The following is a 22366-nucleotide window of genomic DNA, read 5'->3' as shown; positions in this document are numbered from 1 at the left end:
TTCTTCTTTAGAATAATATCAACAAGGCTCTTCTTAGTGCAGGCAGTTGTGTCATCTTGTAATAATTAGGTGTAAAAAAAATGCAAGGACACATTCAGTTGAGTAAGTGTACTTATAAGATATTATGCAAAACTATTTTATTTACAAAACAAATGGCACAGTGTGACTGCACAGTAAATGCACATGCACACTCCAGACATGTCAAGGGAGTTTCTTTCCATAAAATCCTAAGTGATTCCAGTCAGACAGTGACAGACATTTCAGGCAAGATTCACAACTAAGATTCTCACTGAGGGAGCAAATATTGCTCAAGAGGAACAACGGTTCATTACTTTTAAGGCCATTTTAGAGGTCGGGATGAGATGGAAACCAGCAGCAAATCTTGGCAAACCAATGTCACTAAAATGAATTAAAATACAACTGGCTACAAAGGGTGTGTGTGAGTGCCTAATTTTCAATCATTCAAATGCACAGAAACAAACTGCTTTAGAGGAAGGGACAGAAACAAAATTAAAGATTAGAAAAAAACAGGATGATTACCTCACTTTTCACTATTAAACAGACATGCCCCCATATGAGCAGATGAACACTCACAACAGTTTCAAACTGAAAGGCATATCTGTAAATTACACGTGTACTTCACACATACATCTATACAATTTCATCTCATAACATCTTTTGCCTCTGTAATTATCAGTGACAAGATTCATTTGCAGTGCTGCTGTTAGACAGGCATTTCTATGAAGGCATATATCCTTAAAAGTGAAAATGTTCTGTGAAAATAAGACAGCGTTAGCATCCATTCATATTTATAAGTGTTCAGAAATCAAGCACTGTTCAGTCTTTCAAGAGCTTGAGAAACATTTTGCACTACTACTTTGTTGGATTTAACTCACTGACAATTTAGTGCCTGACAGTTGCCAATGTTTTTGACAGTTGCTAATTTTTTTTCTCAAGTATTTGGCTTGGTATATTACTTGTTCTTAGAGAATACATACAAAGGTGAAAATCAAACAAAAACATAAACGGCAGGTAGATATGAAGTGGGGGTTGGAATGGTAACAATACAGTAAACATAAAACCATCAACCAGCCAGTTTGCTGGCCACGATTGAGGTCTTTCTTTGAGGCAGGTCCTGAGGTGTTGGGATGTGGCCCCCTGTGATCTCTGTCTTCTCCGTTGGGGCAGACGGCAACTGTTTATTCTTCATTTTTGCCTTGGCCATGTTGTAGTCACCAGAGTCAAAGTACTTTTGCTGGACAAAGAAGACATAAAGTGAGAATATTACCAGACTACTATTGTTTCAGTGTATAGCTAGCCAAATGTAGGTCTGACACATACCCCCTTCTGAAGTCTTTTCCTGAGGAAGTCTGAGCCTCCAGGCTTGGCTCCGAGGTTAGGATACCTGGCCTTTAGTTTAGCCTCCTCTGCTTTTTCAGGACTGATGACTTTATCCTCCATTTCCTGTTGAGAGAGCACAGAGTGTATAGGTGGAAAATGCTGCACTCAGCTGATGGGTGGAAACTGTGAAGTTTCTTTAAGATTGCAAACAACAGTAACTGATGAAGTTGCAGCGTATATTCTTGATAGTGACAGCCAGTATGGCTCCTAATTAATTATCATAATTTGTAGGCGCCGCCATGAGGGTAACTCCCAGCTGGTGTTTGCACTAGCATTAATCTTGCCATTTAACTTAGCACGTTAAGCTACATCAGAGGCCACTGTTAGCTAAGGTGTTATTCAGTTCACAAGTGTGTATAGCAGCCTACTCGTTCTCCCTAAAACAGCAGGGTGTTTTCTTTGCTTTATCAATAAACGCTGGTGACTAATTAGCCAATAACTTGGCGGTAGCATCGTTGATGACATTAGGCAAAAGTAGCAACTGGCTAACTAGCTTGCTGCTAGCCGCCTGCTAATGTACCAGATGCGTCGTGCTAGCAGAGCGGGATAATTCGTTGTTAAAATGAGCTTTTCGTCGTTAAGAGTTTACCTGTTGATCCTCCGAACTCCTCGTTTCTTCAACCTCCTCAGACATAACTGTACTGAATCCCTACTCTGCTCGCAAAACTATGGATGAAACCGTCCACAACCAGCTCCTGTGGAAGATGAAAGGCAGCACTGGCAACGACGAGGCGGGCGAGAGTAGCAGCCTGGCCAGCAACAGGCCGGTGAATCGATGCCAGAGAGGCAGATTGGACCGTAAGCATCACATGAACCGCACACTGCAGCGTATAAAGATCTTTATTTACACTCTGTGACAAAAACCGACTAAGAAACTGTTGCTGTTTGCTTGTTTTTGTAACTATTAAACTTCTACAGTTTAGAATAGAATAGAATAGGTCTTTATTGTCACTGGTCCAAAACAATAAAACACTATTTAGTAGCTCTTGGAATGACAAAAAGTCAAAAGAATAAAAAAAAATACACACATACAGTACAGTGATATGTAAAGTGCAGAATCAATATTGTCTGGATCAAAGTGGAGTCTGGATGAACAGTCTTAAGTTTATTGCACTACAATCCTGGACGGTGGGAGCTGGGGTGGGTGGGTTGTGCATTTTACTTCCTGTGAGAAGAAGCTGTTTCTTAGTCTGTTAGTTTGCACAGTAGGCCATGCATAAAAAGTGAAAATAACTTGGGGCTCAAGTGATGCAATATACTGCGTACTTTGTACTTTTATATGTTATATGGGCTTTTATAAATCATATATGAATCTAATATGAACACTCCATGTGGACTCCACAGACTCATTACTGTCTCAGCAAAACCCTTCATTATAATTCTGAATTATTAGACAATTAATTAGAAGAAATTTCTTAAAATTGTGAAAGCATTTCTTTAAGCCTGGAAGATAAAAGATTCATTATGCTTTTGTTATTTCTTGTTAATATTCAGTTGTATTACATCTCTCTGATCTCAAGATTAAGTCAGCCCATCTGGTGTCCTAGGTGTTAACAAAGCCATCAGAATAACTTTTCAACATTAGTTAAAGCATCTTAATCCGTTCTAATGTGCTTGCATTACACATTGCATGCAGTGAAGAAAAGTGCTCCTAACTTTCCCTTCCCCCATGATGTTTTTCATGCCAACACAACAACCATCGTAGATGGTTTATCAACAAAAATGCACATGTAACACAAAAGTATAATAGTTTATTGTTTCTAACAAATATTCAATCCACCATTCATCTGTGCACCAACTTATGTTTTTAGTTTAGCTATGGTTATAGTGGGTTTAATGTCACAGAAAGTCAAACAAGAGCAATTCTCAAAAGATTCTTTGCTTACATTTTTTGTCGGTTACCTTTTAACATTTTCTGCGTTTCTGTAAAACTTTATACTATGCAACAGGATTGAGTAAATTCTTAATAGTCCCAACTACCAAAAGGAAAAACATAACTGGGAGACATGTGGTTAACTGCCGCTGCTTTGGAGGCAGATCTTTGTTAGGTCAACGCTTTCGGTCCATTGGTTAAAACTTGAATGCATTACTGTGTCCATCATCTGCCATCTGAAAATAACAAAACTACAATATAATACAAGGTCAACCCTTTGGACAAAAGATTAATCATCCTCATCCCCCATGTCGACATCTTCTTGTAACTTCTGCACCATTTTCTCCTCCATCTTTTTGGCCTTTCCTGTAAAAACAAAGATGAGCTTTAAACAATGCTGAAATCACCAAATCGGATTCTTCTTGTACATAATAACAGGATTCTTGTATTTAAGTGGTGATTCTGACAACTCTTTACCTGCATGTGGTGCTTTGATAAGATGAATATTTTTCTTGACTTCGTTGATGGCCTCTTCTTTCTCCAACTGTTTGCCCTTCTTTAATCTATGAAAAGGAGCCAGAAAACAGTAAAGGTATGGCAAATACTTTTGTCAAATCCTGTAAATACCACATTTTTAAAATTTTTTTATTTAACATAAAACAGTCACTGTATGATGCAAAAGAGATGAACTCACAAAATAAACTGCTCACCTGTTCATGATAAATCTTGCCTGTCGTTTATGTTTTATTTCCTCCACCCTCTTCATTGCTTCCACTGTGAAACATAACAGTGAAACATAAATACTCTGCTTAAAAAAATCAAATTAAGATGTGTTTTTACAGAGAGTGCTTGTGATAAGTAAATTAATTCGTTACCTGTCTTGTCCCACAGCTCCCTGTTATATTTAACTGGTATGTTTCTGCGTTTCTCGAACTCCAAAGAGTTATCCTGTAAGGCAGTATATTTGCTGGTTAAGTAACAGTAAAACAAATTGACACTAAGATAGTGCTCTATAGACAACCAACTCACCACTGTGAGCTCCTTTCCTGACGCCTTTCTGAAAGCTTTGGTCCATCTTGTTTTTCTTGGGTTACGCTTCTTCTTGAAGTTCTTGTGGCATTTTGATCTGCAGAATCTGAATGACTACATTTATTTAAAAAGAGAAACAGAAAAACAAATAATGAACATTTTAACTCAAAAAGAAAGCACAGAGGTTAGAATGGCTGTGAACAGGTAGACCTGTGGAGGGTTTAGCATTGAGGAATTGCTACAGAGCTGAGTTACAAATTTGAAATATTTTGCATTCAAGATTTGACATTATCTTGATACATGTTTATCAATAGCAGCCAATATATCGTCTGATGTGAGCTGATCACCGAAACCACAGTACTCTCCCTCTCCACCAGAGAGCGCTGAGAGATGGCAAGTTTATTTTTCATGTTTCACTCACCAAATATCCTGGTCACAAGTCTTTGATAACAATGTAAAGTATTGTTAGGGGAAAAAAATGTTAAATGCTTTTTTGCAACACCATAGATGGAATTAGAATCAGTGTTTTTTATTAATATTATATCTCTCTATACTCTTAATACTCGTTTAAGTAGAATTACCCATTTCAGAATAATGTAATTTACATATATTGATAGTTATAATTATTACATCATCTTAATGTTTCTGCAGGATTAAGGTGGGGATCATTAAAATGACTTAAGATACTGTGGAGCAGCTTAATTTATAGTAATGCATAATAATTTATAGATTATTTATATTTAGTATCAATAACCTGAATAAACAAAATAATTAATAACTAATAATTAACTTCAGTTATCAAATAAATGTTGAGGAGTAAAAACAACTGTATTTCCCTCTGAAATATTGAAGTGTTGGTATAAAATAACAGAAAATGGAAAAGTTCAAGTAAAGAAACAACACTACTTGAGTAAATGTATTTTCCACCTGAGTGTATTAGAAAGATGTTTAAAATTGGCGCTGACACAAACTCAACAAACATTTAAAGTTTATAAAGGACAATATAATTTTCAGAGTCTATGATTCGGTTTCTCCGTTTCAAGCTTCTGTTTTCACATCGAGCCTTCAGGGGGCGAAATCACCCCATTAACCAAAACCAAGGCCCTGATGGTTGAATACACAGTTAAATGTCTGTCACTAGCGCAGTTTAAAAGGCAGCATGTATCTAACATTTCATAAATTATTAAGCTAACGTTAAACGCTTAAAGTCCACCTTGTATGTGTTGTTCAACGCCGGGTTACTTATCATATGTCAGCTCTTAAAACCCTGTGTCGACCCACGTGAGAGAGTCCAGCACGTTATGTTAGCCTGCTAGCTAACGGTCCGACACTGACAGTCGAACATGAGCTTCTGTTAAAACAAACTGGATTATTCAGGCAGCGAGACAGCACCTTACCTTACAGTCGTTCCGTACAAACATCACCCCATGCCCGGGGTACACCGGTCCCGAGCAGAAATAACACTTTTCGATGCGCATTTTCACAGCACAAGCGCTGCGTGCGACAACCGATAAAAACAAGACCGAGCCGTTTCTTCTTCTTGTCCTTCAAACCTCGCAGCTGGAGCTAGAGATGTGCTGCCCCCTGCTGGACGTTCTGCTACACCTGTCAGGCACTGGGGTCCAAAGGAGTTGCTCAGCATTTTGGATGAATTTTTGACCCCAGTTATCATTGTTGTTTGTAAAATTGCCACATTTATCACTTCTTGAAGCTCTGAATATATAAATATATTAAGTGTCTCTCTGAGTCAAATGTTATTTATATTGTACAGTACATATTCTAAAAATGAATTTAATTACAAAATTCTAAATGTATCAGTCAATGTGTCTTATATTTTACCATATTTGATAATATGATAATTAATTATGAATACTAAGCCCCCCCACACACCTCTCAGCCGTATTTCTTACGACTCAGTCACCTTTTTATTAGAGTTGGACTAATAAACCAACAATATTGGACAATATTATCTTATTGCAAATATATATGTACCTGTGTATATGTCAGCCAGTAACAATAACACTGTGCATAGATAGATAGATAGATAGATAGATAGAGACTTAACTTTTCAATAAACACTTCAGAGAACATCCATTTAGTCTCAAACACAATACAACACACACACTTATGATGGTAAACCTAATAAGACAAAAAAAGCACAAAATGTATTTTTCCAAGAACAATTTTATTATCTAGTATTTGTGATCATCTTGAGAGTATCAAAAAATCTGTTGCAACATTTCAGCACTTAAAATAATTCATTTTGTTGCTCACTTTGGATTAAAAGATGTATTTTGGTATTCAAAAGCAGAAATATCAGAAAACCATAACTTAAATAATAACAGTTAAGTCTACACTCTAAATCTACATTTGGCACCTGAGTTAAATCAGCAAAAATTACCTGTGGCTTTGAATTTAACCTTTTATATTAATGCATTACACTGACAATTTTTTGACTTGAAACCAGTCTTATTAATTTAGGAAAATGTCACATTAAAATTGGGAAATGTTTTTGTTTACAACGTCATGCTAAAAGGACAATTTAAATCAAAAATTCCAATGTAACTTAAGTACCATTCAGGTGAAATTTCATGGTGATAAAAAGACAGCAGAACAGTTTTTGACATCTCAAGCTTAAAAAAAAAAGAAAGAACTATGTAAAAATGCCTGTCTAGGAATCAAAACCATTGGAAATCTATCACATTAAAAGTCAAATAATGTAAATGAATACCAAAGAAAATCACTAAATAACAGAGACTTCAAGTTTCTTTGGTTAGGATTATTTGTATTACAAAGATATAAAAATTGATTATGTTGCTCTTCACACATAGGGTTTCCTTTATGATAGTCAGAATCCTTCATTGTCACACCTGGACAGGAAATATTACAGGGAAATGAAATGAATTCTTCCCCGTACAGTGAATTTGGTGAATGGTGACAGATGATTCTCTAAACAAGGAATAAATATCATCATCTGTCACTGGCAGGACACACTGGATCTTTGGTCTTGGTGTGAGTAACTTCCACCTCCATCATACCAAGGATCAACTGAATGAAAAGCCGTACCCATCTGAGGAAGTAGACAACTCTTTGGATAATAGCACCGGCGTCACCGCTGCATTTAGCAATGGTCTAGAAGGCAAATGGAACACAAGCCAGGGAGAGACTTGTGCTAAAGCTTTCACCAGAATAAAGCATTAAGAAAATTTACACTGAGAAAAGCATTCAAACCACTGTTCTAAGGGAGATTTACATCATTGGCAAGAACAATATTTTGGCAAACGCATCCTTAATGTACATCCACTATATTTTTAGTTGCCTTAGAATATCTATTGTATTATCAAAAACTCTTTGGGTACAATTTTTTTCCCATCTTTGGATCTCATCATCTATAATATGCAAAGCCCTTTTGATACTAAGGCCATTTTAAAGCTTTGGGTTCAGTGCACTGAAAATGTCAAACAATATAGTATGATAAAGCTCAAATAGTTTGACAACATCTAATGCACTTGTTGTTTTCACAGCACACATCATTCAAAGACAAACAGTGTGAAACAAAAGCTCTTTCAACCGCGAAAATAAAAGAGAATTTTAAAAAATGAGGACCACATAGGGTAATAAAGCCCCAACAGAGGTAACAAGACATGGCAATGAAATGTTTTCACCTTGTCCCCTGAGTCTGAGATAATACTGCACAATATGTGGTGAAAAAGAGGTAGTAATGTACACACAACAACAGAACACTGAGGTAGATAATCAGTCATAAGGGCTCAACTACGCCCCTTACTCCAGTGGAAAGTAATTAAATATAATGAAAATGTATCACAGTACATTTCTGACATTCTTTTCAACATTCATCATGGGTGAGCTTTGGTTTAGGACAGACAACGCCAAACACAGACAAACAGGTAGAAAGTTGTAGAAAAACAAAATGGAAATAAAATGTTATAACAAACATTCATACAAAATCCTGAGGTAGATCCGAAGCAAATGCCCATCTCCTCCATCGCAGCAGCCGGCTTCCCAATCCCTTGTGCCTCAGGAGATAACTGAGGCGCTCAACTCAGGAAGCAAACGAGGTAGAGGTGGCATGGCTTCGCCTGTTTGAGAGCAGATGCGGGCCGAGTGATGTCAGGAGCAGGCCGCCTGCGATGTGCGCAGGGCAGGACAACGACTCGGCACGTCCTCGTTTTCCACTTCGAAAAGACTGCTTCAGCTCAGCGACAGTGGCACCATCGTCTGGCCCAAAAGACTCTGGCCTGGAGCTCTGGCTTGTCGAAGGGTTGCTCATCTCCTCGTTGCTTTCTTCGTTGGAGTAGTGTCCAGAGTCTCCCGTCTCTTGGCTGCCCTCACTGGTGTGAGAGCTCTCGGAGTGGAGCGGTCCATAGATGATCTCCCGGGATGAAGGCGGCAGGGGCGCTGAGCCTAAACGCTCCTCATACCTCAGAATGGTTTTTCCAGCCTCATACAAGCTGGCTCTCCCCTCCAACTGTTGAGATTAAAAAAGAGATGCGAGAGAAATTAAGATTAAAGGGAATCAGATTGAAAATAAAACTGATTAACCAGTATAATGTCACATCACTTACATCACTTTCAGCTGGATTCCTGATTTCCCTCTTGAAGAGCAGCCACCTCTTGTTTTGATTCTTGTTGACTGGACCGGCAATGTTTATGACCATATTAGATCCACCCTAGAACAGAGGCAAAAATGTATGAATTTTTTATGCTCCTCTGCTTTTATGAACATAAAACATGTACCTGTGAAACTCACATACTCATGCATGTTTTGTTTGGCTCACCTTGGTATCTAAAAAGTGACCACTTATCATGGGTATAAGGGCCTCGACATTCTCCACATGACGTTCATTGGGCAGGGGCACGCCAGCATGTGGACCTTCACCAGCACCTACAGCGATGACTTTGTGACTGGAGGATTTCCTGTTGGTCATACAAAGAAAATAGTGTAAACAAATGTCAGTGTTTATGTTTTTGTTATATTATCATGAACTGGTTTTAATGATTTCAAATGATTATAATCAGTACCTTGGTCTGCCCTTGCTGATGAGGATCAAGGCACACATAACGATACAGGACAAGGCGATGCTCACGCCAACAATGATCCCCGTCATCGACCTCTGGTCTATGTGGTAGAGACCATCAGAGAACACTGGAGGATAAACAACACAGTGATTCAGGTGGGAAATAATTGCACATTAGCTGCACTTATGAGAAACAGTTAAGATACAGAAGAGAGATAATGTCAAAGGACAACAGAAGTTAATACTTTCCAAGCTGCAGTTACTGCACTCTGTCACAGTACTTTGACAGCTAGACAAAAACTATATTTATTATATTGATTCCAATACGGATGAACTCAAAATAACCCGTAGTGTAGTCAATAGTCTATCTCCATTTTTTTGGTATGACGTAGGTTTGATGCCAAACATGATATAAAATAAGAGCACTACATCCTTTCTATCCTTTCAACCCTTATATTACAACAGAGCCTTCATTTCAAGCAAAGAACACCATCCCCAGAGTAAAGATTCACTTTCATATAATAATAAATGAATCTGCTCAACTCAGCTCTATCATGTATTCTTCAGTGTTTCATGATGCTTACCTGTCGTGTCTGGGAAGCTATCAGAGTGTCTGGGGTTCTTGCTGCGGTGGTTGTTTCCCCGCTTCAATGGCAGCTCCACAATGTTGGAGAAAGGCCCATCACCGACCTGGTTGGAGGCAGAGATCTTCACCAAGTAGACATTCCCCGGCTCCAGCTTCTCCAGCAGGGCCATCGTATGGCTTCCTGTGAATGTCAACAGAATCAGGCAGTAAGGACTGTTAGTTCAGAAACTGATAACGAAAACAGAATTACGTATCATTACTATCTTTAGAAAATTTGAATATCATTACAGTACAGTAGGTGTTTGTAAGAGGTGGTGCTGGGACACACCTGTTCCTCATAATGCTTTCTACATCACTGACATCACAGACTACTCACCCTCCCTCTGCATTATTTGCCAGTGTCCAGCCACCCAGGCTTTCTGGGAGGCGTACAGGATGGTGTAGTGTGTAACCACCACGTTGGGCTCTGTGGGCTCCCTCCAGGACACCAGAGCGGTGTCATCCTCGATCAGAGTTACTCGCAATCCTGCAGGTGGCTGGCTAGGTGCTGCACACACAGAAGTCACATTCATAATAAGCAACACTTAGAGAGAAATATGCTATAATCTGAGTTGAGCCTGCACTATATAGGAAATAGTGGGACACACAGGAAGTGACAACCGTGACAAACTGATGTTACAGAAATATACAATTTATTACCTGCTGGCAGGGTTCGATGGTAAACGACTGAACTCCAGGGACTCGACATCTGGTCCACATGGAGACGCACAACAAACTCATAGCGAGTGTTTGAATCCAGGTTCTGAACCATCACGCTCTGTTTGGTGCTGTGAGCAAACAACATTCATACATCATGGTCAGTTGGCAGCGAATAATCCAGAGCTAACTACTGCATGAAATTCCAACTTTAGGATTAAGATTATCATCATTAAAAACAGCAGATGATGAGCGATATCCTCACATCATTTGCAAACATGCAGTGTGACTTGATTCATCGTGCCAGAGGTAAAATGCTAAACTATTTTTGGCTGTCATCTTACGTTTGTATGTAACGTATGGCAGAGGCGTTGTGGGTGCCCACAGGTGTACAGCGGACTGTGTAGCTAACAGCCTTTCCAGAGGGGAAAGCAGGACGGCTCCAACGCAGGGACACTGCAGATGAATTGTTGGCCAAGACAGTCACGTGATCTGGAGGTGGAGGGGCTGCTGCCAGTTGGTCTCTGGCCGCTGAATGGTGCAAACAAAAATGTGTATTTTCATCACATTTCTCAAATTTGATAGAAGGTTCTATTTCATTTAAATAGTCAGACGTCTGAAATGAACAAATAGAGAAATGTACTTACACACACATCCCGGCGTACTAACTGTTTGATCTGTCTGATAGCCATCTCCAGCTTGACCAACAGCCAGAATCTTGACATGGTACTTTCTCCTTGGATCTGTAATACAAACAATCACTTTTTCAGCAACAACTACAACTGACTGTTCAAAGTGACATTACAATAACTGCACAGAGCACCCTCTTCCAAGTGATTAATCCAACAGGGACCAAACAACTTGGTCAATAACACCAAAGCCTGAAAGGTCACCATTAAAATACCAGAGGTGATAGTTAACAAACAGAGCAGCATCTATTTAAAAAAAAGGGAAAGAGAGACACTTTGACAGTTTGCTGCAGGAGGTATGGAGGGGTGGGGGGTCTGGAGGTCATAACTGGCCATCCCCCATGCATGGACAATACGTGGTCTCCTGAGTCACAACAACCTCTCATTTATCATGGGTTGTCATGTGTAAGGAGCATGAGAAAGACAAACCAGCCCAAAGGCCCGGTAAATATGGCGACGCGATCAATAACCTCTATGGAAATTATCACAAAATGATACTGCCTTTCCCCCTTTGAAAGCCTATAAAGATTTTACAACTATAAAACCCTGTTAGCATAAGGTTGTGCTTTAAACACAATAAAAACAAGTCACTAATTTCGAGGGGAACAACAGAGGTGGATGAGGTAAAATGTGATCTTGTTTGAACTGTACATTTACAATAATTATGGACACACAAGGCTGCACGAAGGTCTGACATCAGATCAATGAGGTCTAGGGGTTGGAAGAATGACCGTCTTTGCTCCTAAATCAGGACATTTTTAGGGAGTGTTAAGATTTGTTTTATGCCTCTAGTGTGAAAGGTCAGCGTATGGGTATTGACCAGTGAAGGCGGTGTGTCCGGGCCTGTTGTTGGGGGCTGGGCCAGGGGCAGTGTTCAGCTGCTGGGATCCTAGGCCCATGGGACTGGGGGGGTTTGACTGGGGTCACCAGGTCAGGCCAAGATAGAACAGAAGGAATCTGGGCGCAGAACTGTGGGATAGGAGCTGGGCCCCTTTTGTTTCCCCTTTCACATTCTTCCTACTGGCCTTGTGTTATAGCCTTCAACTTGGAGCAAACATGGCTCCAAAACACAAGTTATATCAACAGTGATATTATAGAGTCTGGCATGGCAGTGGCTTGCATGATTGTCAATTAAGAACCATACTAAAAACATTTCTAGCAAGTTATTACAACAAAAACATTTTAGTTAAAAACAGTTAAAATCTACCCTGTCGATCTACTATCTATCTACTATTTCAACTTTTTGGGTGTGAACTGAGTTGGAACCAAACAGTGTTTGAAGGCTCACATCAGACAAAATGATATAGTTTTGATCATGGCCCTGGTTTATCTTGCATATAGCTTGCTGTGGGGTCATTTACATGGACAGCACAGACGTCCAGCAGGGGTGGGGGTCCTAATCCAAGACTGCTGTCTCACGGCTAGAGGTCAGTGGCCCAGTCCAGCTCTGACCAATCCCAGGGGTTTTTGTTTGTGTGCTCCAGTGTCCAGCTGAAGGGGGGTAGGAGGGTCTTACGGGGGCAGGTCTGGCCTTGGATACAACACAATGGCCAGGGGTAATTATGCAAGCTGCAGGATGGGAAACGGTGGTGGGAGGGACATCTGGACCCTGACCTCTAACCCTGAGAGCCTGATCTCACACAATACTGCAGCCGGACTGGAAAGGGCTTCTGGTTAGGCAAGAGGGGTCGGCCAGGACAGGGGGTGAAAATTCAAATGCAGCATCCAACTGCCCATTGAATTTAATTGGGCAAAATAGACCCATTTGAGTGGAACACTATGGGTCACTCTCTGTCGCCTCCACACCCAAACAGAAGTGTAGATGGTAGAAATGCACTAAAACAGTCAAATATAATCTTGTGTGTTTATCATTCACTCCACTATCCTGTGACCCCCCCCACAACTAGACAGCTACAACAACAAGAGTGCATCACTCACCAAGGCCACTGATGGTGTAGGTATAGATTTGAGCCTGCAGCTGGATGTTGGGCTGCTCTGGTTGGCCCTCCTCATGGTAACACAGCCGGTAACCCTGGGCAGCCACAGATTCTGGGGCAGTTTGCCAGCGTGCCACAATGGAGGTGCAGTTAAGCGGCTCAAGTTGAAGAATAGGGGCTGAAGGCACTAGGGGGAGACGGTGGAGACAGCAGGCATGGGATCAATAAACACTCATATTTAGAATATTACACAGCACAAAGGAAGACTAAACCTCTGAACAACAAAGAAAGAAAAGAAAAGAAAAGAAAGATGGATAGATGGAACATCACCTGATTAAGACAATGGTTTTTCAGAAGAGTCTATTTATATTGAGAATTTCAGGTGTTAGTTGTAATTTCAGTTGCCTTCTGGAAGAACTATGCAGCTACAAATGTATCCTCAAGTCAAAAAAGTGTACTACTCTCTGTGATCTACATCTACACCTAAATATATAACTCCACTTTTGAAAACAAGAAATCCAGCTTTGGTGGACAAACAGCCTCCCCCAACACACCAGGCCATGAAAAGAGGCTATTCTTTCCCCCACATAGACGCCTGAGGCCCTCTCTTTATGACCCGTGACTGAGGCCGCTCTAACATCACTGACAGCGGAGGGCAAAGGTTCCTGGGTAACCAACACAAAGACTGTGGGACAATACTACAAGAGCAAACTCTAGTCATAAGCCGGGCCACTCTGCATGAGCTCTGGTGATCCTCCTGGTATTCTAAGAGCAGCAAAGCACTGATGTGACAAAAGCAAAAGGACAGCCAGTTGCCATTTTGCCACCACGTGATTCTATTACTCTGTAACATGTAGATGCAGATCCCTGCTTTTGACCCAGTTAAATAAATTCAAACATACATGAAAACTTAGGAGGAAGTGGAAAATTAAGTGAAAGCTCTATATAACAACATGATGAGATTACATAGAAAAAAAACATCACATACAGCTTTATATCTCCTGCACTCAAAATTTCATGTCATTCCCTTTTCAGCCTTCTGCAGGTTTACCTTTATTGCTGGAGGTCTTAGGTGTGCGGTGCGAGGTCCACGCTGAAGGCTCACACCAGCCCACGCGGGTGGCTGCAGCCATTCGGAGCAGATAGATGGTGTCGGGCTGCAGGCCCTCCAGCACATATTCAGTGCTGTTCTGAGGCAGCTCCACAGAGGTGACGGTGTTGTCTGCGGCCGTACGATAGGATAGTCTGTACGCCGACACCCGACCACGGCTCACCTTGGCCGGCAGCGGCTGCCAGCTCACCTGGATGTCTGTGGAGCTGTGGCTGGTCAGACTTAGTTCCGGGGTACGCAAAGGCACTGCAGAAAGACAATGACATCACAAACATGCTTGACACTAATGTGAGAGCATGAGAACAAACTTGCTAACAAAAAGCTAGACTGTCAAAATAAGTGGAATATACAAGAAAAATGTCCTAACAACAGCACACCCATCCCCCTTATTTCCACTTAAAATGTCCTCTGTACACACATCACTTGCATGCATGTTAGCTTAACTACCAGAGTGATTTATTGCAAGGAATGCTGGGAGTCTCAATGCTCTGTGCTTACCATCCTCCAGGGTATGTTGACTGACTTGGTCGGACATACGGCTGGCTCCCATTGGCATATAAGCCACGATGTAAAAGCTGTAGTTTCGAGCTGGCTCAAGGTCATCGATGATATAACTGGTTGTGTCGTTGCCAATAACAACTTGGTATTCTTCGTTGTTTAACCCTGACATGCAACAGAACAGAAAGCATGTTAGGAGACAGGTTAAGATTATCCAAAGAAGAAGAGACTTCTGTGAACGGTGGTCAAGAATGAACCATGTAAATAGTGTTGTGAAAGGCTTGATGCTTGTAGTTTCATCCTTTCTATAAACAAAGATGTGGAGTGCTCAGGCACAGAAACATAACTCCCTCCAGGCCTCTTAAAGCAAACACAATTAAACATCTAACATCTACTACAGTTCATTTGTTAAAGTTAAATATCGCCTCACATTACTAGTTGAGGGCTGTGAGGCTTTTAAAAGGCTACCCTGTCCCTTTAACTGCAAGCAGAATGAGCTAGGGAGTGGACAATAGGTTGGCTAAGCCTCTTGTTATTTCAGTGAAGTTGCCATTCTCAGTCCTCCTTGACCTCTGCTCTGTGCAGCATCAACAGATGGCCTTCACCATGGAAAGTTGATCACATGTCAGGGAGTGAGATTGCTTATTGTGGCTGACTGTTGCCTTGCATCTATGTACACCTTCATCCTTCTCAGTTCACAACTTTTTTAAAAAAAAAATCTCAAATGCAAAACTTGAAACATAAGTAACCAGCTCTTCCTCTTGGCCTCACCTTCAGCTTTCATGTAATGGATGGAGTAGGCAATGACTTTGTCTGCATTGTAGAGCGGCCTCTCCCAGGCCAGTAAGATAGCAGAGCTCGAGATGGTCTCGGCATGGATATTTCTGGGTGCACTGGGTCTGTCCTCGGACATGACAACAATAAGGCGAGCCAAGGACAGCACAGAACCCTGTTCATTCTCTGCCATGCACTGATAGATGGCATCGTCCTCTGGGATGATCTGGGTGATCACCAATTTACTGTGAACCGATAAAAAACAATGAAAATCAGCAAAAAAAAAAAACAAAACAGAAAAGTCAAGATATTTGATTTCTTTCAGTTTCAAGAACTTTATTTTAATGGTTCTTAGTTATGTTTGATTGTGGCTACTACTACTGTTGTACAATACCTGTTATACATCTTAATCCTCCCATTTAAGTGAACCTCTTCTCCATTCTTTAGCCAGCTGATGCGTGGCGTGGGCACTCCCTCTGCTTGGCACATAAACCTAGCAGTGCCTGCTCTTGGACGGGTCTGGCTCTCAGGCCTCTCAACAATGGATGGTGGCTCTGAAACAGAGGTGTAAGAGAAAAGTAATGAAAATATTGATAATGCTTATAATAATATTGGAACATGGAACACAAGTAGCAGACAGAAGATGTGGTATAACTACTTAAGAGTTTACAGTACCTAGCACTGTGACGTTGGCTGCAGCAATAGTATAGTTGCGGGTTCCAGGGGTGGTGGCCCTGCAGAGGTAGACTCCACTGTGCTTGGAACTGACATCAGTAATAACCAGGTTCCCATTGCCCAGCACTTTGGCATTGTACACATCGATGGGTCTACTGTCAGCACGGCTCCAGGAGATGATGGGCCAGGGGTTGCCTGTGGCCACACACTCCAGCACCACAGTTTGGTGAAGAGAAACTGTGACATTCTGAGGTCCAGCAATGATTCTGGGCCTCTGACGTGGTTTAGGACCTGCACCTTCACAAGAGAAGGAAAACACCAGAAAACAAATTCAGAGTTCTGTAAACAGCATTACAGTTTAACGTCCAGTATCACGGTTCAATCAGATGCTGACTCTTTACCTTGGTTGACTGTCAGCATGGCTTCTCTACTCTTCAAACGGCTACCAATGTTAGTTGCCACACATCGATACAGTCCGGCATCTTCCAATTGTACATTGTGAATCTGAAGGACTCCATTGGGCAATACCGTAATTCTACAAACACACATTAGATAACATTGGGTTAAACTGGACAGCGACAGAATTTGGCTATGTAAAACCACTCATCGGTGACAAATACATGACAAAATAAAGTTTAATATGTGGGGATGATTATATGATGCAGTCTAAAACAACTCAGGTACCTGTCTGTCTGTAGTGGTAATGTGCTTTGGTTGAGCTCCCAGGTGATGGTGGCAGGAGGGCTGGAGGTGACTGCACAGGAGAAACGTGCCACTGACCCCTCAGTCACCACCATAGGCACAGGATGCAACACAAACTCTGAGATACCTGTGGAAAAAAACACAGTGATCAAAGCCAGAAGTATCAGTAGTGGAAAATAAAACCCTAAATTACATGTTAGGCCATTAACAGGTTTGTTTTAGTAGTGGACTACTGAATTACATATTTTACACATAAATATTTAGCAGTTACTTGTGAGGTAGAGCATTTTCTTCCACTTTTAGTAAAACAATACACATTATGCATGCAAGGCCCTGACTTTGATGGATGCTAACTGATTCTATGAAAGGAATTGATCTCTGTAAAAGACCATGATCTTGCTGGCCAGCTGGTCCAATCAATGGATCAATTGAAGAATGACACTGAATGATGCATTGTTATAGATAAAAAGTAATCAATTCACTTTGCATAAGAAGGGCTGCAAGCAACCACTAGGAATAGAAAATATCTAAAACAATATTGTAATACAAAAGTAAATCTATGTCTGGTAGAGGTCAGGGATCAGACACTACATAGAGGCAAAATATTACATTTTAGTCAGTGTCACACATATTTTACACCTATGTGCTTACTTACACCCTGATATGTAGACACTGGTTAAGTATAAACATATTTGCTTTATAATAGCTAAAACAGCTGTGTACAATTTGCTGAGTAATGTTCTGTTTATGTACATTCAAAAGGTCTCCTAATAACAGCCACAAATAAACAACCCCCAATCTGCATTAATCTGAAGCACACTTTATAAGATATGACCAGTGACCTTCATTCATTAAGGTGACAACTGTCTCCCTTCCCCCTCGCTCACAGGAAGGAAGTCAATATCATGTTAAAGGAAATCAATACCCTGTTCTCCCACTGAAACGCCACATTTAAATCCTGAGCTTTGGGAGATCCAAATTAAAGAGCAATCCTTTAATTTAAGACCTAATCTCATCAATATTACACAAATAAACTGGTAACCGCGCTTATGCAGAGTGCATTAGGGGGTTTAACCTAAACCAGAATCAGAAATGATTGTTTGTAAAATATTCCTTGGAAATGGCAGCGGGTTTTGGTTTAGGGTTAGTGCATTATTTTCCACAGGTCAGTATTGTTATGAAGTCTAAAGTTAACCACCTATTCTATCTTCAGACAGCACACCTGACTGGTGAGCATCATGGAAAGTCCTAAGAACCTGATAGGGAAGTTAAAAACAATATGATGTTTACTCTCATCTGATAGATAACAGACCATCTTCACTTTCTCTGGGATCAGAAATGTAGAAGGTGGGTGTGGCCTGCACAGACTGATCCGCTAATTTGGTCACCTCTGTTGTAAAGAACAAATCAATGTCTAGGTCAAACAGCACAAAGGTTTCTCTAAAGAGGTCAGAGTTCACCTCAACCCCCCTGTCCATTCAATTTTAGCCCAAACTGGGCACCAGATCGAAGTCAGTTTAAAATCAGACCACAAAAGAGAACCTTATGAATCTTTTGTTATTTATATCTTCTACCAAACACTGTATTACTGTAAAATTACAATAGCAAAGCCCATATGTACTTAATTTACAAATTTTGTAAGACATATATAACAGATATCTGGCATCCTCTGTAAATCTGAGAGGTGCTGAAACTGGTGATGTAGTCCTCAGACTGGAGGGAAAATACTTACTCGATGTAAATATGTTTTGATCGGATCAACACTATTAAGAGTGAAATATCAGGCCCGTTCATTCACATGACAAACTGGCCTTTCTTCAACAAAAGGTCTCTGCTTGACAGGGCAACAGAGGGCCTGATCCAGTGAAAGGGATTGTGGGCCGGGGAGAAAGAACAGCAGGGCAGCCCAGGCAGAGCAGGCCTGTGACATCACAAAGCCTTTCCCTGCTGACCCCTGACCCCCAGGACCTCTGGACAGAAGGGGAGCTCAGAGGAGGCCCATCCTCCACTCCCTCCGCCTACAGCTGACCAAAAACCTTTAACCCTTTCACTGACAAAGGCTGGACACCGGATTAAACTTGACTTTTGAAGATTTTTATGTGGTTATCTTACAGAAAACATGTTTTTGCCATTCAATAGATGGAACAATCACACCAAGATTATCAGAGGAGTTGGTGTGTGGAAAAGCCTCTAAGGTCTATTTTCCTGTTTGTATTTGTGCACTTGTAAGTCTCAACCTGTGTCTGCTAGTTGTATCTAGCTCTTCATCATTTTGTACTGCTCAGTACTGGGGCATGTTCCCCACCTTTTTCTATCGTCAGTGTCATTGTCAAAATCAGTATACTTCAGAAGGTCATGCTAGTTTCCATGACACCAGTCATGGGATATCTCCTCTAAGACCTGTGAAAAGTGGCCATGGTAGACCAGGCCCAGTGAATAGACACAGCTGTCCTGTCCACTGATATGTGGACAAACAAATGCCCTGAAAACCTAGCCTTTTCTTCTGGGGCAGTCAGGGGCACTCCAAACAAAGGCTAAAAGGCAAATGGCCTTTCAGAGATTCCTCTGTGTAGCAGACCATTCAGCAATTACACAGCCACAGTCTGCAGTGATAATGCAATCCCACTAGCATACAAGAAAGAGGCTAATTTCTAACTTTTTTGGCCAGTGTTTCCTGATCACTTTCATACATGATCAAGCAGTACTTTCCACTTAAAACAAGTAAGAGATCATGTAGGCTCAGACTGCCTATTTATGGAGTATTTATGAGCTTTTAGATTGACTCTCCATCTATCTTTAACTATCTCTTAAAATGGTCCTATAACTGGACTGACAGCTTTAAACTCAAGCACAGCGAAGTCTGAACAACTTCCAATAACATGGAAACCCAGACTTTAGAGGTTTTTACTCAGTGAAGAAAAAAAAGAGAGGGGTGGGGTACATCTGCTTCCCATCTCCAGGTTAATAATCCATGAACTTGCTATTCTAATGCCTGCATGTTGACACCACAAAGTGGATATCACCATCAAGTTTAACCCATTTCATCTTAGTCCCAACAGTGGAAAACAGGAATAAAGTCCTCATTGGGCCCCAGAGAATTCCTCTGACTCTGAGCTCCATACTCACTTGCGATAGTCAGACGTGATCTTTGGCTTAGGATAGCTCCATATTTGTTCTGGGAGAGGCACTGGTAGAATCCTTCATCTGAATCCTCCTTGGTATGCTTTATCTTTGGTATGTACAAGGAGCCGTTGGGCAGAAACTGTATGTGCTCGCTTTCTGCCAGCCTAACTCCATTCTTTAGCCACTTGATGGTGACTGGAGGCTGCCCATGAGCCTGACAGTCCAAAACAGCAGGGTCCTTTGGTATTACAGTAACATCACTGGGCTCTGTGATGAAGGACAACTCGCTGAAACATAAAACACCTAAAGGAAAAGAATGGGAACATTAGTTAAGAGTTGCTCATGTTCTGTAGTGGGAGACTACAGCTGCACAACAATAACATTATACCCCAATAGATCATATATATTATCTACTACAGGGCCTAGTAGTATGTAGTTTGATAGGGAAAATGTGTTACTATTCCAGGAAAAGATCAAAAAAGCACTATACAGAATGATTTTACTGACAATTCATTTCTCAGACACACTGTATTAACACAAATGTCAAAGTAATATCAGTTAATCTGCTATCCCGATCAAAATCAGATAAGAACAAAAAGAAAAAACATTTATTTTTCAGAAACAATGAGGCAGCAAGTATTACATTTTTGTCTTCTTATCGCCAGTTAATCAATGTGGTTTAAAAAAAACAGTGCTATCTTTCATCCGAATACTTTAATATTCAGCCTACAGCCTGTGTCTGTTCCGGTAGTTAACATTATAGTCCGACAGTCCGTCCGCGGACCGCAAATCAGCTCAGCACACTTTCAAACAACGATAACATCGACAACAAAAACAAGACACTTACTTGATAAAGGAAGAAACAAAACAAAAAGCAGCAAGTGCTGGCAGACTTTCATCTTAAACTTCGCCATTTTTATCCGGATTGTTGTGTCATTTTCTCTCCACCTCGAACCGCCGCTCTCCTGCGTGCTGTCCGTAGATCCCCAATACCACTTCTGCTGCGGGGAGCAGCGGAGGACCAAAGGCTCTACCGGGGGGGACCCCCCCCCGTCCCTTCTCACGCATGCGCCCTGACAGCAGAGGGCAGAGGCAAGTGTGTTTGTGCGTGTCAAAATGGTGTTTATTGCACTTATAGAATGATGTGATGATTGGAGAGTGTGATCGTTTCCTGTTAGTTCCTCACATGGAGCTGAAACTGGCAGCAACATCATCAGAGGAGGGTCTTTTCAAAAACTTTTAAGTTGCACTTAAATGCAACCTACAGCTTCTCCCTCAGTTTGAACTGTATCCTTGATTTCTGCCTCTTCTGTGTAGCTACTATATGTCCAGTATACTCTCCCTTTCTTAACATTATGTTTCATATTAGGCCTAGTTAGTAGTGTGCGTCTGTGGTAACTTAAGTGTGTGACAAAACTGTCTTATTGTTACTTTCATCATCAATTTTTGTTCCACGTCCTACTTTGTTTAACTGTACCAAAACGTTGCATCAGTGCGTGAGGTTCCACTCCCTGTTTAAAGGGCTCTAGTGGAGGATGAAGGAGGAGGTATGTTTTATCACTTGTAAAGCCCCCTGAGACAATGTTTTGATCTTGGGCAATATGAATAAAACTGACCAGATTTGACTTGTTAGACAGGTTGATAGTTTTTATTTCACTCAGTCAAACTGTTAACACACTATATGAGGCTGAAATGCACATACAGTACATCAAGCTCTGATCATGTCCATAGACAACATCTCTACATACACTGATCTTCTCTACATGCAAACTGATCAGTAATCAACTACTGATTTCCCATGTAGCAGCTTAGCTCAATGAGATCTTCTTTTCTGTTTATCACATATTTAAGACAACAAAATAAGATGACCATAGTGAATTATCAGTTACCCCGGGCCACTGGTAATAAGGTCACAGTGAATAACATCTGCTCCTACCGCAGAACCTGGTAATTATGAGGAGGTATTGATGGCTGCAAGTCAGCTGCCTAATGAATTCAGATATTGATCCGGCGACCGTGCCTTTTGACAATGACCCTCCCATCTCCCAGCCCTCATTCAGTGACAATACAATGGGCTCCAGCTGTGAGATCAGCCATGCTGTATCAGCACAACACCCATCCATCGGTACAGGTAAATGCAGTCATCACATTCACACTGGGAGATGTGTCATCCCTTTTAAGATCTTATATAACTTATTATTAACAGTATCTACTAGTGGTTGTTTAATGATTT

General features: G+C 41.0%; 3 protein-coding genes across 3 annotated transcripts; all 3 read right to left on the bottom strand.

The window, feature by feature from the left end:
- Positions 1 to 98: 98 nt before the first annotated feature.
- arpp19b (cAMP-regulated phosphoprotein 19b) lies at positions 99 to 2161 on the bottom strand. The gene is made up of 3 exons (XM_018666347.2): positions 1991 to 2161; positions 1342 to 1464; positions 99 to 1255 (listed from the first exon to the last, which is right to left on the bottom strand). The coding sequence occupies exons 1-3, from the start codon at positions 2033 to 2035 to the stop codon at positions 1085 to 1087; spliced, it is 339 nt and encodes a 112-aa protein (XP_018521863.1). The 5' UTR covers positions 2036 to 2161; the 3' UTR covers positions 99 to 1084.
- Positions 2162 to 3132: 971 nt separating this feature from the next.
- rsl24d1 (ribosomal L24 domain containing 1) lies at positions 3133 to 5868 on the bottom strand. The gene is made up of 6 exons (XM_018666346.2): positions 5701 to 5868; positions 4304 to 4417; positions 4150 to 4222; positions 3985 to 4048; positions 3752 to 3837; positions 3133 to 3640 (listed from the first exon to the last, which is right to left on the bottom strand). The coding sequence occupies exons 1-6, from the start codon at positions 5779 to 5781 to the stop codon at positions 3564 to 3566; spliced, it is 495 nt and encodes a 164-aa protein (XP_018521862.1). The 5' UTR covers positions 5782 to 5868; the 3' UTR covers positions 3133 to 3563.
- A 601-nt stretch (positions 5869 to 6469) lies between these two features.
- On the bottom strand, positions 6470 to 21116 carry LOC108876679 (protogenin B). The gene is made up of 19 exons (XM_018666345.2): positions 20981 to 21116; positions 20137 to 20436; positions 16993 to 17137; positions 16710 to 16843; positions 16309 to 16605; positions 16028 to 16187; positions 15631 to 15878; positions 14860 to 15024; positions 14302 to 14607; positions 13252 to 13437; positions 11272 to 11367; positions 10969 to 11155; positions 10628 to 10755; positions 10305 to 10475; positions 9927 to 10109; positions 9347 to 9470; positions 9103 to 9241; positions 8890 to 8994; positions 6470 to 8792 (listed from the first exon to the last, which is right to left on the bottom strand). Exons 1-19 carry the CDS (start codon positions 21045 to 21047, stop codon positions 8367 to 8369), a joined length of 3567 nt encoding a protein of 1188 aa, XP_018521861.1. The 5' UTR covers positions 21048 to 21116; the 3' UTR covers positions 6470 to 8366.
- Positions 21117 to 22366: the final 1250 nt, after the last annotated feature.

This window comes from Lates calcarifer, linkage group LG10 (assembly GCF_001640805.2).
Source record: "Lates calcarifer isolate ASB-BC8 linkage group LG10, TLL_Latcal_v3, whole genome shotgun sequence".
NCBI lineage: Eukaryota > Metazoa > Chordata > Actinopteri > Centropomidae > Lates > Lates calcarifer.
This window is presented reverse-complemented; position numbering and strand designations above follow the sequence as displayed.

Bases quoted from the DNA above. Each gene is read 5' to 3' on its own strand.
- arpp19b (XM_018666347.2), bottom strand. From the start codon at position 2,035: ATGTCTGAGGAGGTTGAAGAAACGAGGAGTTCGGAGGATCAACAG. The intron at 1,465-1,990 runs GTAAACTCTTAA...CTCTCTCAACAG, and splicing joins GGAGTTCGGAGGATCAACAG to GAAATGGAGGATAAAGTCAT. The intron at 1,256-1,341 runs GTATGTGTCAGA...TTCTTTGTCCAG, and splicing joins GGAAAAGACTTCAGAAGGGG to CAAAAGTACTTTGACTCTGG.
- rsl24d1 (XM_018666346.2), bottom strand. From the start codon at position 5,781: ATGCGCATCGAAAAGTGTTATTTCTGCTCGGGACCGGTGTACCCCGGG. The intron at 4,223-4,303 runs GTGAGTTGGTTG...ACTGCCTTACAG, and splicing joins CAGGAAAGGAGCTCACAGTG to GATAACTCTTTGGAGTTCGA. The intron at 3,838-3,984 runs GTGAGCAGTTTA...TCCTTTTCATAG, and splicing joins GCAAGATTTATCATGAACAG to ATTAAAGAAGGGCAAACAGT.
- LOC108876679 (XM_018666345.2), bottom strand. From the start codon at position 21,047: ATGGCGAAGTTTAAGATGAAAGTCTGCCAGCACTTGCTGCTTTTTGTT. The intron at 14,608-14,859 runs GTAAGCACAGAG...GTCTTTCTGCAG, and splicing joins TCAACATACCCTGGAGGATG to TGCCTTTGCGTACCCCGGAA. The intron at 10,756-10,968 runs GTAAGATGACAG...GTTTGCTCACAG, and splicing joins GCCATACGTTACATACAAAC to CACCAAACAGAGCGTGATGG.